Raw genomic sequence first — 13,422 nt, 5'->3', positions numbered from 1 at the left:
AGCTTCAAGAGAGGCCTAAGCACAACAACATGCCATTGGGATTGTGGAGCGCTTCAACAACAACAACAACTCTGACATGGGGGTGAACGTGGCGAGGAATCCAGGCCATCAAAGATTACAACATCCCCCCCCAACACACACACACATACACAAAAAGACACACACACACACACACACACACACACACACACACACACACACACACACACACACACACACACACACACACACACACACACACACACACACACACTGAGTAGGATTAATGCAAGTAATGCTGCTGGCCCTGGTTCTCCCTATATATTTTTTTTTCAAAATAAATGTTGTCAAAACAATCTGCTACCTGTAAGCACTTGTGTGTTATTGTAATACACTGCATAGGCTCTGTAAACAGGCATGTGGTATAGCTACGATGGGGCCCTCTTTGTTTACCAGTTTACAGAGCCTAGGCTGTGAATGAACACACACACACACACACACAGTACGGACAGTGAGGAAATATTCACTTATTTTGAGAAGAATTGATTTTGCTGGTTTTTATTTTTTATCTAATTTCTCACAATTTTTTCCGACTGTTTTTGCTTCTTGTTTTTATTATCACTATATTATCTTAATGTCTTATTTTGTAATGTATTGCTATGCCCCTGTAAAGCACTTTGAATTACCTTGTGTCTTAACTGTGCTATAGAAATAAACTTGCCTTGCCTTACAGATGTTACCCTATGATACAGTACATGTACACCTGGTCACATAGCTAGTTTTATCATAGCTACATCTGATAGTATCGATATTCCCTTCAGGCACACTACGCTCCAATCGCATTTTTATCTTCCATACATATTGGCTATAAATCACATTGGGCTCTTTGGCACAGGCGAGTGGGCTCAGGGAACATGCTGAAGTCGCATCCTCTCAGCATCCCGACCCCTCACTGTGTGTGTGTGTGTGTGTGTGTGTGTGTCTCTCTCTCTCTCTCTCACTCTCTCTCTCCCTCTCTCTCTCTCTCTCTCTCTCTCTCTCTCTCTCTCTCTCTCTCTCTCTCTCTCTCTCTCTCTCTCTCTCTCTCTCTCTCTCTCTCTCTCTCTCTCTCTGTGTGTGTGTGTACACGCCTAAGATCTTCTAGCCCCTCCCTTGTCTATATAATTGGAGTTAAAGTGGACTTTCTCCCATCACACTACACCCTCAACCACTCCTGGACACATTAGGCAGAAGCGATGCTGGTTTGCGGTGGTGTCATGGCGAGCGCGTCTTTTTTGTGGATTATTTTGCTCTTGAGCGCCGGTGGCGTGAGCTCCAGGAAGCCCCGGCCCCAGCAGCCCCATCGTGCCGGCGGAGGTGGCGTCGGTAGCGGGGATGATGGAGAGGATTCCTGGGCAGAGAGCGTCTCCAGGGCGCGGTGTGCGTCACGGTGCCTGGGCTTGCACAGAGTGGCCGCGCTCTCCTCCTCCACTACACCGCTGCTGAAGGTAAAGAGACGGGACCGGGCTTGGAACTCATGCGCTTCTGATAAAAGTAACCATAGGCAATGTCATGGTCATTGTCTGAGCGCACAATTGATGGTACTTTGTTAGGCTATAGAACCGTATAAATAGCACGTATGACAGTGAGGGCAAAATAATTGGGAAAGTTTATTTATATGGAACAATTCAGACTAATAGATATTGAAAGTGCTTGTCTATAAATTAGACAGTAATAAATGATTGTTGGCTAATTGCAATTAAGAGATAATAAACCCCTTTTATTTATTTTATTTTATTTTATTGCATTTAGAAGACATTTCAAAGAGTCGAGAGTCGCAGGGGACGCTACCTCACGTTTTTGTCTGGGAGTTTGTTCCTAAGATGTGGCGCATAAAAAGTGCGGTATAGAAGCATACGGGTGACTTATCTTTTTATTGTACTAACAAATCATGCTTTTACTGTGGCTATACTTTCATATTACATAGTGTTTCGAATGCTTGAATGAGATTTTTAATTATTTTTTACAAATTTTCCCAACAATTTGATTTGAAATCACACCCACATAGCTACATCCTAAATGCTGTTTCAAATAGCTAAGTACAACATGGTTCTTCTGTTCATTCCTAATATTCATCTTTTTAACCAATTTCGTTTTAAGTATACTAAAGGTGCTATGAGGAACTTTTAAATATTTCTGAAATTTTTCCTCTGATAATCATAAATTACATGTAAAGGCAAACAAGACCGTCAGTGCAAAGAACACCATTTTTATATAGTTTTTCTTAATGCCTTAGTCATGGATATACGCTCACCCAGGAACAACAGCTGCCCTAAAACACTACCGCTTTTGTACAAAGGGGGTGCAACAATTAACAAACTATTTATTTCAATTTAATTGTGGAATGTTTGCAACCCATTTTGATAAAACCTTCTCACTCACTCACTCACTCACTCACTCACTCACTCACTCACTCACTCACTCACTCACTCACTCACTCACTCACTCACTCACTCACTCACTCACTCACTCACTCACTCACTCACACCAAAATTCAGAGCAGACCATATTGCTTGTTATCCTGATTATGTTATGCATACAGATCTGTCTCCTATCTCTCTCTCTCTCTCTACACACACACACACACACACACACACACACACACACACACACACACACACACACACACACACACACACACACACACACACACACACACACACACACACACACAGAGTCCCATCTTAGCTCCATGGCTTCATCTGGGCAGCATTCCTGTACACTTATAACAATGATAACTGCACACAATGATATGTTAAGTCCACAAAGAGAAAGAACACAACATAGATATCAGACATAGTCATTAAAGCCTGTGTGGGGCTGTCTTGATTTTTTGGGGTTTATTTTTTGGTTGTTTGTATCTCAACAAAACCAAGAAGCAGACAACTGTAAGCAGATTTGAGAAAATATCAAATTCGATGTAGTGATATAGTTTTTTTTTTTTGCTGCGCTGATGTCAAATAATTGGCCGGCGAAGTGTGAAACACACTCACACACTGACCTCATGGACGTGGGTGGGGTGTGTGTGCGTGTGTGTGTGTGTGTGTGTGTGTGTGTGTGTGTGTGTGTGTGTGTGTGTGTGTGTGTGTGTGTGTGTGTGTGTGTGTTGAGATCATCCCTCTGACTGATGGGATAGGGTTAGTCCCTCCCCCCTCCTCTGCCCTGTCATAGAGGATATCTGTTTAAACGATGTGATCATTGGAGAGTGCAATTTATTTGTGTGTGTGTGTGTGTGTGTGTGTGTGTGTGTGTGTGTGTGTGTGTGTGTGTGCATGCTCTCCTAATAATTTTTATTTACCTATCATACTATGCACTGGCAAAGCTAGTATTTTTGTACTGAGTAACAGCTACTAAAGCAGATACATTCCATACCACTTTATCTTGGATATGTATTGTGGGCTCATGTTTTTGGTATGGGTGGGATATGTATGCGTTGTGTGTATATACAGTATATGTATGCTGGCCAGGAATTATATCTTATCTTATCTTATCTTATCTTATCTTATCTTATCTTATCTTATCTTATCTTATCTTATCTTATCTTATCTTATCTTATCTTATCTTATCCATACTTTCAGACATCCATGATTTGAACAAGCTAAAGGTGGAGTCAGTGATTCTAGAGAACGCTTGTTGTCAACATCACTTTTCGTCAAAAATCCGCGAATATCTCCTCACGATCCACCAATTGTTCCGTAATGTGTGTGCACTGAAAAAAAAATTGTGTTTAACCACAGCCTAGACTCTGTAAACTGGCATGTAAACAAAAAGAGGGGCCCATATGTAACTTGCAACATACCTGTTTACAGAGCCTAGACTGTGTATTATTAACACAATTTTTTTTTCAGCGCGCACATACAGACAGGCAGGGCCGACGGACTGGGTAGAAAAGTGATACAGTCGTGGGGGGGCCCAAGGCAGAGGGGGGCCCATAGAATTTTTTTTTTTTTTTTTTTTTTAACAAGCTAAATGTGTGGCCCCGATCTTTGAAGGCCCTGAACAATGCCATTCCAAAAAAAGAAATAATTGACTGGCTCATGATAGGCCCCTGACCCTTGCAAGGAGATCAGGGGCCTGCTCATGACTAAGCCATGTATGCGGGAGAGTAAGCAGGAGCAAGCCAACATTGAATTGAACTGGTGGCGAAAATAAACGCAGCGATGTTTCTATGGGGATATTTAGCTGTACAGAAATAAGTGCTGGCAAAGCTAGGACAGTTTAAGACTCCACATCACTGTGGCAACACAACCTATCTATCAGCTCAGACAGCGCAAAGAAAAGTCTGATGAATACATGAGAGTGATGGCCCCTGCAAGTTTCAGTAAGTTTAAAGAAGTGCCACACTGTTACTGTCTTTGAAATGCATTTAGACATTTTAAGGGGAAAACACATTGTATTTATTATTTCAACTATTAAGTTATTTGTAGAACAGCATGCTAGTGTAGGCCAACAAGATTGATTTTCTGAATTTTCAATGCTGCTTTATTTTTATGTTTTAAATTGGGAAAGACATGTTCCAAAACAACCTGTATTTAAAAAGAAATCAAGCAAGTAGGCTAATAATAACCATTAATGAATTATAGGCTATCGCATCACAGTAGGCCTATTGTCCACAATAATCACAGCCCCCCATCCATAAAGGAACTTTAAAAAGTTTAATTTGCACTTGATGTGCCTACACAAGTGTATGGTCTATTATTTGTATTTAGTGTGTCTGCATAGTATTGCACAAAAACAGTAGAAGTTTTCTTTAATTGTGTTTTGTACTGTCTGTAAAATTATACCTGCACATAGCAAGCAAAATTGCACATCTGTATTCAAATAAACAGTTGTTTATTTCTATAGTGCGCATTGGCATCTTTGAGCAAAATACCCCCAAAATTTTCGCCGCGGCGCTTTGCGCCGCGCCTCCTGTGACCCTACCCAGTGACCACCTTGACTAAAACATATTATGGGGGAAACATCGGTAAAAGTAATGATTTGGTCATTCATCAGATGAAATATTGTGGAGTTGTCTGGCTCAGAGAGACATGTGTATTGTAAGACCGCTTTTCAGGGGGCCCATCAGGACTTTTTGTATAGGGGCCCAGAATTTGGTGCTACGCCCCTGCAGACAGGTGAGGAGATATTCACTGATTTTGAAAAAAAAATTAAAACAAAGAACATCATAGTGTAATGTATATGAAATAAATAACAGTCAGGTACATAAGTAAGCAGGTGCACCAAAGTGAGTGATCCAATCTGATATTATAAATCACTTTGGGTGAACGTTGAACAGTGATTTTGTACTTGAGATAGACAGCTATGAGATAGACAACATGAAGATACACTGTGGTATTGAAGAACAGTGATAATGCACATTAAGCTGAAATAACCAAATGTCTAAATAACTCATTAACTATCTAATCAAATGACTTATGACAAATTAAATCACACAAAGGCAATACTGTAGAAAGTAGTTGTAAGCCTTCATATCAATCTATCAATCTATATGTGCAGTGAACCATGGGAGTAGGTCCCCACCAATCAGTTTGAATACTACCTGTGTGTGTGTGTGTGTGTGTGTGTGTGTGTGTGTGTGTGTGTGTGTGTGTGTGTGTGTGTGTGTGTGTGTGTGTGTGTGTGTGTGTGAGACTTTGTAAGTGAGACTGTGTGTGTGAGTTTGTAGAATGTCACACTCTGCCCTACGTAAAGTGCTTGATAGACAGCTAGCTAGGCATTGGAAAGCCCCTACCCCCATCACCTGGCTGGATGTTGGTATCAATGTAGCTAGCTATAAGTATATAAATAACTTTCCAAAACCCAATATTTGAACATTTAGGACGTGGCCAGTGTTCCCTATCAAGCACTCTATTTCATTTTTTATTGCACAAATATACTGACTGTTTGAAATGCCTTTATGGAAAGATTGTTTTTTATAGTGTGCACCGTTCATCCTTTGAAATAGCATGGTGTGCTGATTAGATAGCAGTATGCCTCTTTCGCTCACGCTGGAAAAAATAAAACCCCAAATCTATTGCACTAACAGTCCCACGTGACTTGACCAGTCATCCTGGATGTGCACTCATTATTTTTTACAGCAAACAAGCCTCAGGCCTCACAGTGGGGGAGATCTGAAGGACATCAAGCCCCACAAACCCCGGAGAGGACAACAACACTCATTGTGTCTTTATACAGGGGAAACAACAGTCAGGCAATACCAAGTGTGAACTCTTACAAAGGGGATAAAAGCTGGGGTATATGATTTGGTGAGAAAATAGCAGTTGGGATAGAGATTCGAATCCAAATACCTCAACCGCTCCACTTGTTCTCTTTGGTCCCTCCCCTATGGTCCCTCCCTGACACGCTCTACACCAACAACGTCGGTGCCAAAGTGATCAGACAGTCCCAACAGCCAATAAGAACGGAGAATCGGAGCCTCGCTCTGATTGGTCAAAGTGTACATGAGCGGTGGCAATTTTTTGGGGGCGGCACACAGAGGCAGGGGAGAGCAAACTGATGAGTAGATATTCTCAGACCACTTCACCTACATATAGCTGAATGGCTAATATGACATTTTTGCCAAATATTACAGTGAAAAAGCTACCCACCCTAGCTTTAATGTGTTTTACTGTAATATGTGCTAAATTCAGTAAGACTGACTTGTTCTTATGTCCTTCTGTCTTTGTTTCTCTCTTCAGAGTAATGGCTCCCTGGGCTGGTGTAGAAGCCATAAACAATGCGCAAAGGTAAGTAACCATGCTCATTTTCCCCATGTTTTTTAAAGGTCACATATTAATGCTGATTTTCACGTTCAAAATTGTTATTTGGGGTTCTTCTTGACACTGAGGTATACAGAAGCAATAAAGAATTTAAAAAAAAATCCTTTCGTGTCGTTTGGAAAAGACGCAATGCATTGTGGGGCGGTTGAGTAGGAAAAGTTAACCTATCGATCCATACACAAAATCTTCCCCGGAAGTAAGTACTCATCCGGGCATTTCTTGCCTACACAAACTCGCATACACAACCACAACATACTCAAATTGACGTCAAAATGAGTATGATTGAGTAGGACGTTAGTAGGGCTTTTTGAACACAGCCCAAGTGATGGAAACATCCCACTAGCTCTGACTCTCACTAGTTCTGACTGCTTTACACTTGGAAAATTAACTTAGGAAAAAAAGGATACTTCTATGACATCCAACTACCATCACATATTCATTGCTGATTTCCTCTATTTTGACGTGTCCGAAAATGGAACCCAAGAAAGCAGATCATCTTAATGTCACTTTATGTTCTTTTACATGCTGAACCAATTTAAAATCGTTCCGTAAAAATGTAAAAACAATATGGACGCACTTTCAAGCAGCCTGGTTGCAGTTTCTATACACCTGTCCATGGCTGCAGCACTGTGCTGTGTGTTGCTATCATGCACAGACCTGGATCACACAGTTTCCTATAGCTCATCAGTAAAGATAGGGAGGCACGTGAGACCGCTATTGTTTTCCAGTGCAATAAATCACTACACTTTTGCGCGTGTGTGTGTGTGTGTGCGTGCGTGCGTGCGTGTGTGTGTGCATATGTGTGTGTGCGTGTGTGTGTGCGTGTGTGTGTGTCCTGCCTGGATGCATTTCTGCAGGCACACATGTTCTTTTCTATGTGTGTGTGTGTATTTGCGTGGCAATAAATTAGCCCACATGCGGCACCAGTGACAGTGCGCTCTGTGTGTGTGTGTGTGTGTGTGTGTGTGTGTGTGTGTGTGTGTGTGTGTGTGTGCATGTGTGTGTGTGTATCTGTGTGTAAACATGTATTGATTCATGCTTGTGCGCTGTTGTGGTTATTAGCCCATCTTTCTCAGCTCCAGCCATACATCACCAGACTTGACTCTTTCTTCTCGGCACACTGTACACTCAAGCACTTTCCCAGATCATACATCATACGCACATAAAAGAGTCCTATGTTGATGGATAGTATACACGCTTGGCAAGCTTCTCCCTGACCATATTACATATAGACTACTTAGTTCCGGTTATTTTTTGAAGATATTTAAAATGGCCCCCAGGAATATATTGTGTCTTCCTGTTGAGCAATGTAGATTTAGCAGCCTCTCAGTTTGGTAACCACGCGATGGCAGTGATGGCTAATCGCACTGACATGTTAGCGCATTAGCTGTCTCCCCGGTTGCGTCATTAAAAGCTATTAAAATGAGATATCCAGGCCAGTGAGTGCATTTACATGGCTCTTTTGATTGGTGTTTCAGTGAACGATCAAAAATACCCAGGTGTACTTAAACTTCCAATTGCATTTTGCAGTATGCAAACCGGAATGAAGTATAGTATAAAAAAATAAATAAAAAAATAATGTGATTTAGGAGAGTGATTGTAACAAACAGCTCTGCCTAAATCGGAACTGAATCTTCATTGGCATTTTACAGTCTTGGAAGAAATATAATATAATATAATATAATATAATATAATATAATATAATATAATATAATATAATATAATATAATATAATATAATATAATATAATATAATATAATATAATATAATATAATATAATATAATATTCATAAGTATGTTTTGATTAGTGTATAATCTCTTGTAAAATTCATATTTTTTATTAAATTAGAATGGGACTTTTATATCTACATACACCGCCATGTTGCACCACCATGACTGTACAGTAGCACAGAATGGACAAACTTACCGCCCTTACACATATAGAGTGGGCGTCCTGGGGAAATGCACCTGTTGGAAGACCAAGAAGAAGTACTATAGAATAAATAACTAGGTACATCTTCACCTCATCACTTGATATTGTGGAGGCAGTGGTGGATGATGCCATCTTAAGTCATTTTTACCTGGCATTTATTCTCTACCTTTATTCATACAGGTAAATCCCATTGAGACCGGAGACTCTTTTTCAAGGGAGACCTGTTCCCATTCCTACGTTAACATTCACACACACATTCATACTCCGATAGCACCGAACTATCGACATTCACACGAGGCAAGGTGGGTAAAGTGTCTTGCCCAAGGACACAACAACCATGACACACGTGGCAGGGCGGGAATCGAACTGTCAACCCTTCGATCAGTGACCGACCCGCTCTACCACTTACCACCTATATACGAATTGCACTCCTGGGTGGTTAATTGCGAGATGAGTGGCTGTTGCAGTGCGAAACCAATGCATTCCTCTGGAGCATACTACATTGCACTATACTTCAGAGCAGATTGTATTGGTCCTGTGTGCACTTATGTTCACATCAGTGTACACTATAGTAGCATCAGCAGCAGGCCTTTACATGTAGATGTGGAGTCTGTCAGCACACACACACACACACTATGTTGACAGGCTCTCTCTGAAGGATTGCCACTGAAAGCTCTTTCATCTTATCGGACACTTCTCAATCATGGACCGGGGATGTGTTGGAAAAAGCCCTACTAACGTCCTACTCATACTCATGTTGACGTACATTTTATTGTGGTCGTGTATGCGAGTTTGTGTAGGCGAGAAATGCCTCGGATGAGTACTTACTTCCCGGAAGATTTTGTGTATGGATCGATAGGTTACTTTTTTCCTACTCAACCGCCCCCACAATGCATTGCGTCTTTTCGAACACGACACGGAAGTTAAAAAAAAATATATATTTTTTGCTTCTGTATACTTCAGTGTAAAAGGTACGACGAACCTCGCATACACAATCGATTGTTAAGTAGACAGTACGGAGTATATACATGTTGAGTATGTAGGAGGAAGGACGTGAGTATGGCTTTCCGAACACAGCCATTGCTTGTTGACCCTTCTGTCACTATCTCATCTAGGCAGCCATTTTGCAAAGTGCCACAGTTGATAAGCAACACACTCCCACACAGTTCGCTTCAATTCAGCTCCTTAAAAAGGAGGGACATGCACTGACACTGGCCTCTCAGCTCGCAAACCAAGGAAAAATGAGCATTGAGTGTGTGTTGTGACAACCTTCCTTCAGTAGCACTTAGCAGTCATTGAAGTGGACTTGAAGACTCCCTACTACAGCCTCGTTGTGATGTTTGACTGGGAGCCATTTATTTCAGTTCTCCTCGCACAACTCGTTGTTGGAGAATTCTGACTTACCAACGAAATGGTTCTTTCTGATATGGGATTTGGAAGACAGCACTCAAATCTTTCATTAGCAAGAAAGAGGAAGGTTCTGTTTTGCCGACCGACCACGGCAAAAGTTTAATTTACCAGTTAACCCCCGCTGTTCGCTAAACGAACGAGGCTTAATACGTCACCTTGTTCATTGCTCTGATTGGTTGTAGTGCTATCCAATCACGTGCAGTGGTATTTGAAATGCACGAGTAGGAGCCGTGCCTTGAGTTAGGAAGGTATAGGCTCTAGATGTGGGTCTGGATTTCCAGGCTAAGAACTCACACACCGTCAGACGTATTATAAAAATGTTCCTTGTGAAATTGTGATTTTACGTCTTGGTCTATGTATGTCTAAAGGTTTTGGAAGACTTTCAAAGACAGTGTGTGTGTGTGTGTGTGTGTGTGTGTGTGTGTGTGTGTGTGTGTGAGCGTTTTGAAACAGGAAGCCCGGAGACAATCTGTGTGTTTTGCTCTCTTGAGGGGGGGTTTGTCTGGGCAGCCAATCAAACGGCAGAACACTACCAAGACAAGAGCTTTCTGCACGCACAGCAAGTTGTTTCGCTCAATTATCTGCGGTCACAATGTCAGACAAACACACACCTACAGACAGACAGACAGACAGACACACAGACACACACAGACGCACACACAGACGCACACACACACACACACACACACACACAGACACACAGACACACACAGACGCACACACAGACAGACACACACACACAACCACACACAAAAAAATATATTCCAATTTACCGCTAAATTCTAACCGCTCGGACCAAAAAATATCGTCTGTCGTCTTTGCTTTACCAGTGGGTGGACTGAGGTTCTTTTAACAAATCGCTCCCCCCCCCTCCAACCACATCACTAAAAGTTCAGCCCCAGTCAGCTGTACTCACGGTGTAAAGGCAGTTGATGGAATGCTTGATTTGAGCTTGAAATGGAGCGGAAAACTAACTAGACTGCTGTGGTGGTGGTGACACAACGGGGAAATGGCACGCGGCCGGATATATATAGGGACGTCAGGCTGGATTTGTTGGCCCCCGGAGCAAGCAGGGGGGAGATGGGACATGGCAGGCCTAGCACAGGGCTATCAGACATGCTTCAAGGAGTCACCGTCACAGAGCACCGAGATATATCTACTCAACTGTGCACTGTGTGTGGCGTGTGTGTGTGTGTGTGTGTGTGTGTGTGTGTGTGTGTGTGTGTGTGTGTGTAGACCACTTAGCAACACCTTTACACCCCCCCCCCCACCTCTCCACTCATACACAGGAGTGGTTCACATCAATGGCTCAGTCTCAATGGCAATTTAGAAGAATCTCCAGATACTTTATTATGGGGCCAAGGATTGAATTACATTGCATGATCAAATGTCTGTGTCAACTCCATAGGCCTTATGCGTTTTTATATAGAGTGGGCGTCCTGGGGAAATGCACCTGTTGGAAGACCAAGAAGAATAGAATAAATAACTAAATACAACTTCACCTCATCACTTGATAAGTTTGCTCAGAGTTGAGTAATAGTATGCAGCGCTTTCTCCTACTTTCCGCAACTTTAGTGTGTCCTTGTGAATGTGCTGTACATTGCCACCCACCCCCCCATTGTTTCTCACTACAGCATGAAATTACAATCAGTGTGCCCTTAATTGGTGCCCACGCTCCAGTGACGCAGGACAACTTTCATTAGCCATTTTTCCCCATTTTTAAGTGTGCATTTACATATGTACTTGGGTAATATCCACACTCTCTTTTTGACTATATGGATAAAACAGCTAACAAGATGGGGGAGCACATTGTCAGTGTTCTTCTTGGACTTCAAGGTACCATTAAGGACATCAATGTATTTTGAGGACGTTTTCAAGAGAACCTGACATTGTATTTTAGTCTAATTTACTGACATTACCTCCCAGATATGATAGCTGTATGCTACTGTGAACTGTTGTGCGTGTTGAAAGATAGAAGAAAGTTCCATACTGTATATATACCGCATACTGCGATGCAATCTCCAAAGAGACATTGGAAGTTTAAAACATTTAAATAAAGAATACATTTTAGATTGACCCCGACCTGTGCGTATACATGTGACTGTGGTCTTTCTCGTTGTACTCACTCGTTGCCTCTCCTTCCACAGTGCTTGGAGCCATGCAAAGACTCATGGGAGATGAGGAGCAAGAGCAACTGCAGGGAGCTTTGTGAGGTACACAGCCACACACTCATTCTGTGTGTGTGTGTGTGTGTGTGTGTGTCTGTCTGTCTGTCTGTCTGTCTGTCTGTCTGTCTGTCTGTCTGTCTGTCTGTCTGTCTGTCTGTCTGTCTGTCTGTCTATCTATCTATCTATCTATCTATCTATCTATCTATCTAAAAAAAAAAGAACCAGTCAAAGGCAAACTAATTGAACTGGTGGCGAAGTGTATGGGGCGGCCGCGGTCGACCCTCAACTACAGGGTCGGTGGTTCGATCCCCCGTCTCCCCCCGCCACATGTCCAAGTGTCCCTGAGCAAGACCATGAACCCTAAATCGCTCCCGATAGTTAACCTTCCATCTGTATGTGAATGGTAGCGTGTGAATGGGGACAGGTCTCCCTTGAAAAAGACCCTGCGTTCCAAATCACATACTTTTTCTTTTTCCTACACTACATACTAAAGTACAGACGAGTTTAAGGGCCACAGTAGAGAAAAAAAATCAGATAAGGAAGTTTTTTTTTCATTATGTTGAGAAATGTCAAGAATAAAGACGAATACTCCAAAAGGCTATTGGAGTTAGTGGGGCATTTATGTATTTTCAGCATACTACAATTGACGTGCATGTTTTGGGACATTCTTAATCTTTTTCTGGCATACTAAATAGTAGGGAAGTATGGTAATTGGAACTAGGGGGGAGTCTCCGGTCTCAATGGGATTTACCTGTATAAATAGGTTTGAAAAAATAAACTCCCCTTTCCCCCCTCTTCTCCCTACCTCTAGCGGGTGTTTCCCAAGAAGCAGTGGGAGTGTGTGACCAGCTGTGAGTTCCTCCAGGGTGTGCTCGCGGTGAAGCAGGGGGTGTGTCCCTCCCCGGACAGGGCCAGCGGCTTCGCGGCCGCCTGCGTGGAGAGCTGCGACCGAGACACGGACTGTTCTGCCCAGAAGAAGTGCTGCGACAACGGCTGTGGACACACCTGCCAGGCCCCCAAAGACCTCTACAAGGGTTAGCGTCTATTCTGTCTTGTCTGTCTGTCTGTCTGTCTGTCTGTCTGTCTGTCTGTCTGTCTGTCAAAATGTTCATTCTACTCAAACATATGCCTA

The 13,422-nt window shown here is 42.4% G+C and overlaps 1 protein-coding gene across 2 annotated transcripts in view; it reads left to right on the top strand.

Moving 5' to 3' along the window:
• Nucleotides 1–1,197: 1,197 nt before the first annotated feature.
• LOC307270069 (anosmin-1-like) overlaps nt 1,198–13,422 on the top strand; it is a 30,322-nt gene continuing 18,097 nt past the window's right edge. For both annotated transcript variants that reach the window (XM_080053208.1, XM_080053207.1), the window contains exons 1-4: nt 1,198–1,466; nt 6,699–6,746; nt 12,270–12,335; nt 13,102–13,324. In XM_080053208.1, the coding sequence (XP_079909334.1) occupies nt 1,215–1,466; nt 6,699–6,746; nt 12,270–12,335; nt 13,102–13,324 (589 nt within the window). In that variant the 5' untranslated portion in view covers nt 1,198–1,214. The remainder of the gene's footprint in view (nt 1,467–6,698; nt 6,747–12,269; nt 12,336–13,101; nt 13,325–13,422) is intronic.

Source organism: Ammodytes marinus (assembly GCF_949987685.1).
Source record: "Ammodytes marinus genome assembly, chromosome: 24".
NCBI classification, from domain to species: Eukaryota; Metazoa; Chordata; class Actinopteri; order Uranoscopiformes; family Ammodytidae; genus Ammodytes; species Ammodytes marinus.
The sequence above is the reverse complement of the archived record's forward strand: the minus strand, read 5'-3'. Positions and strand labels throughout refer to the sequence as shown.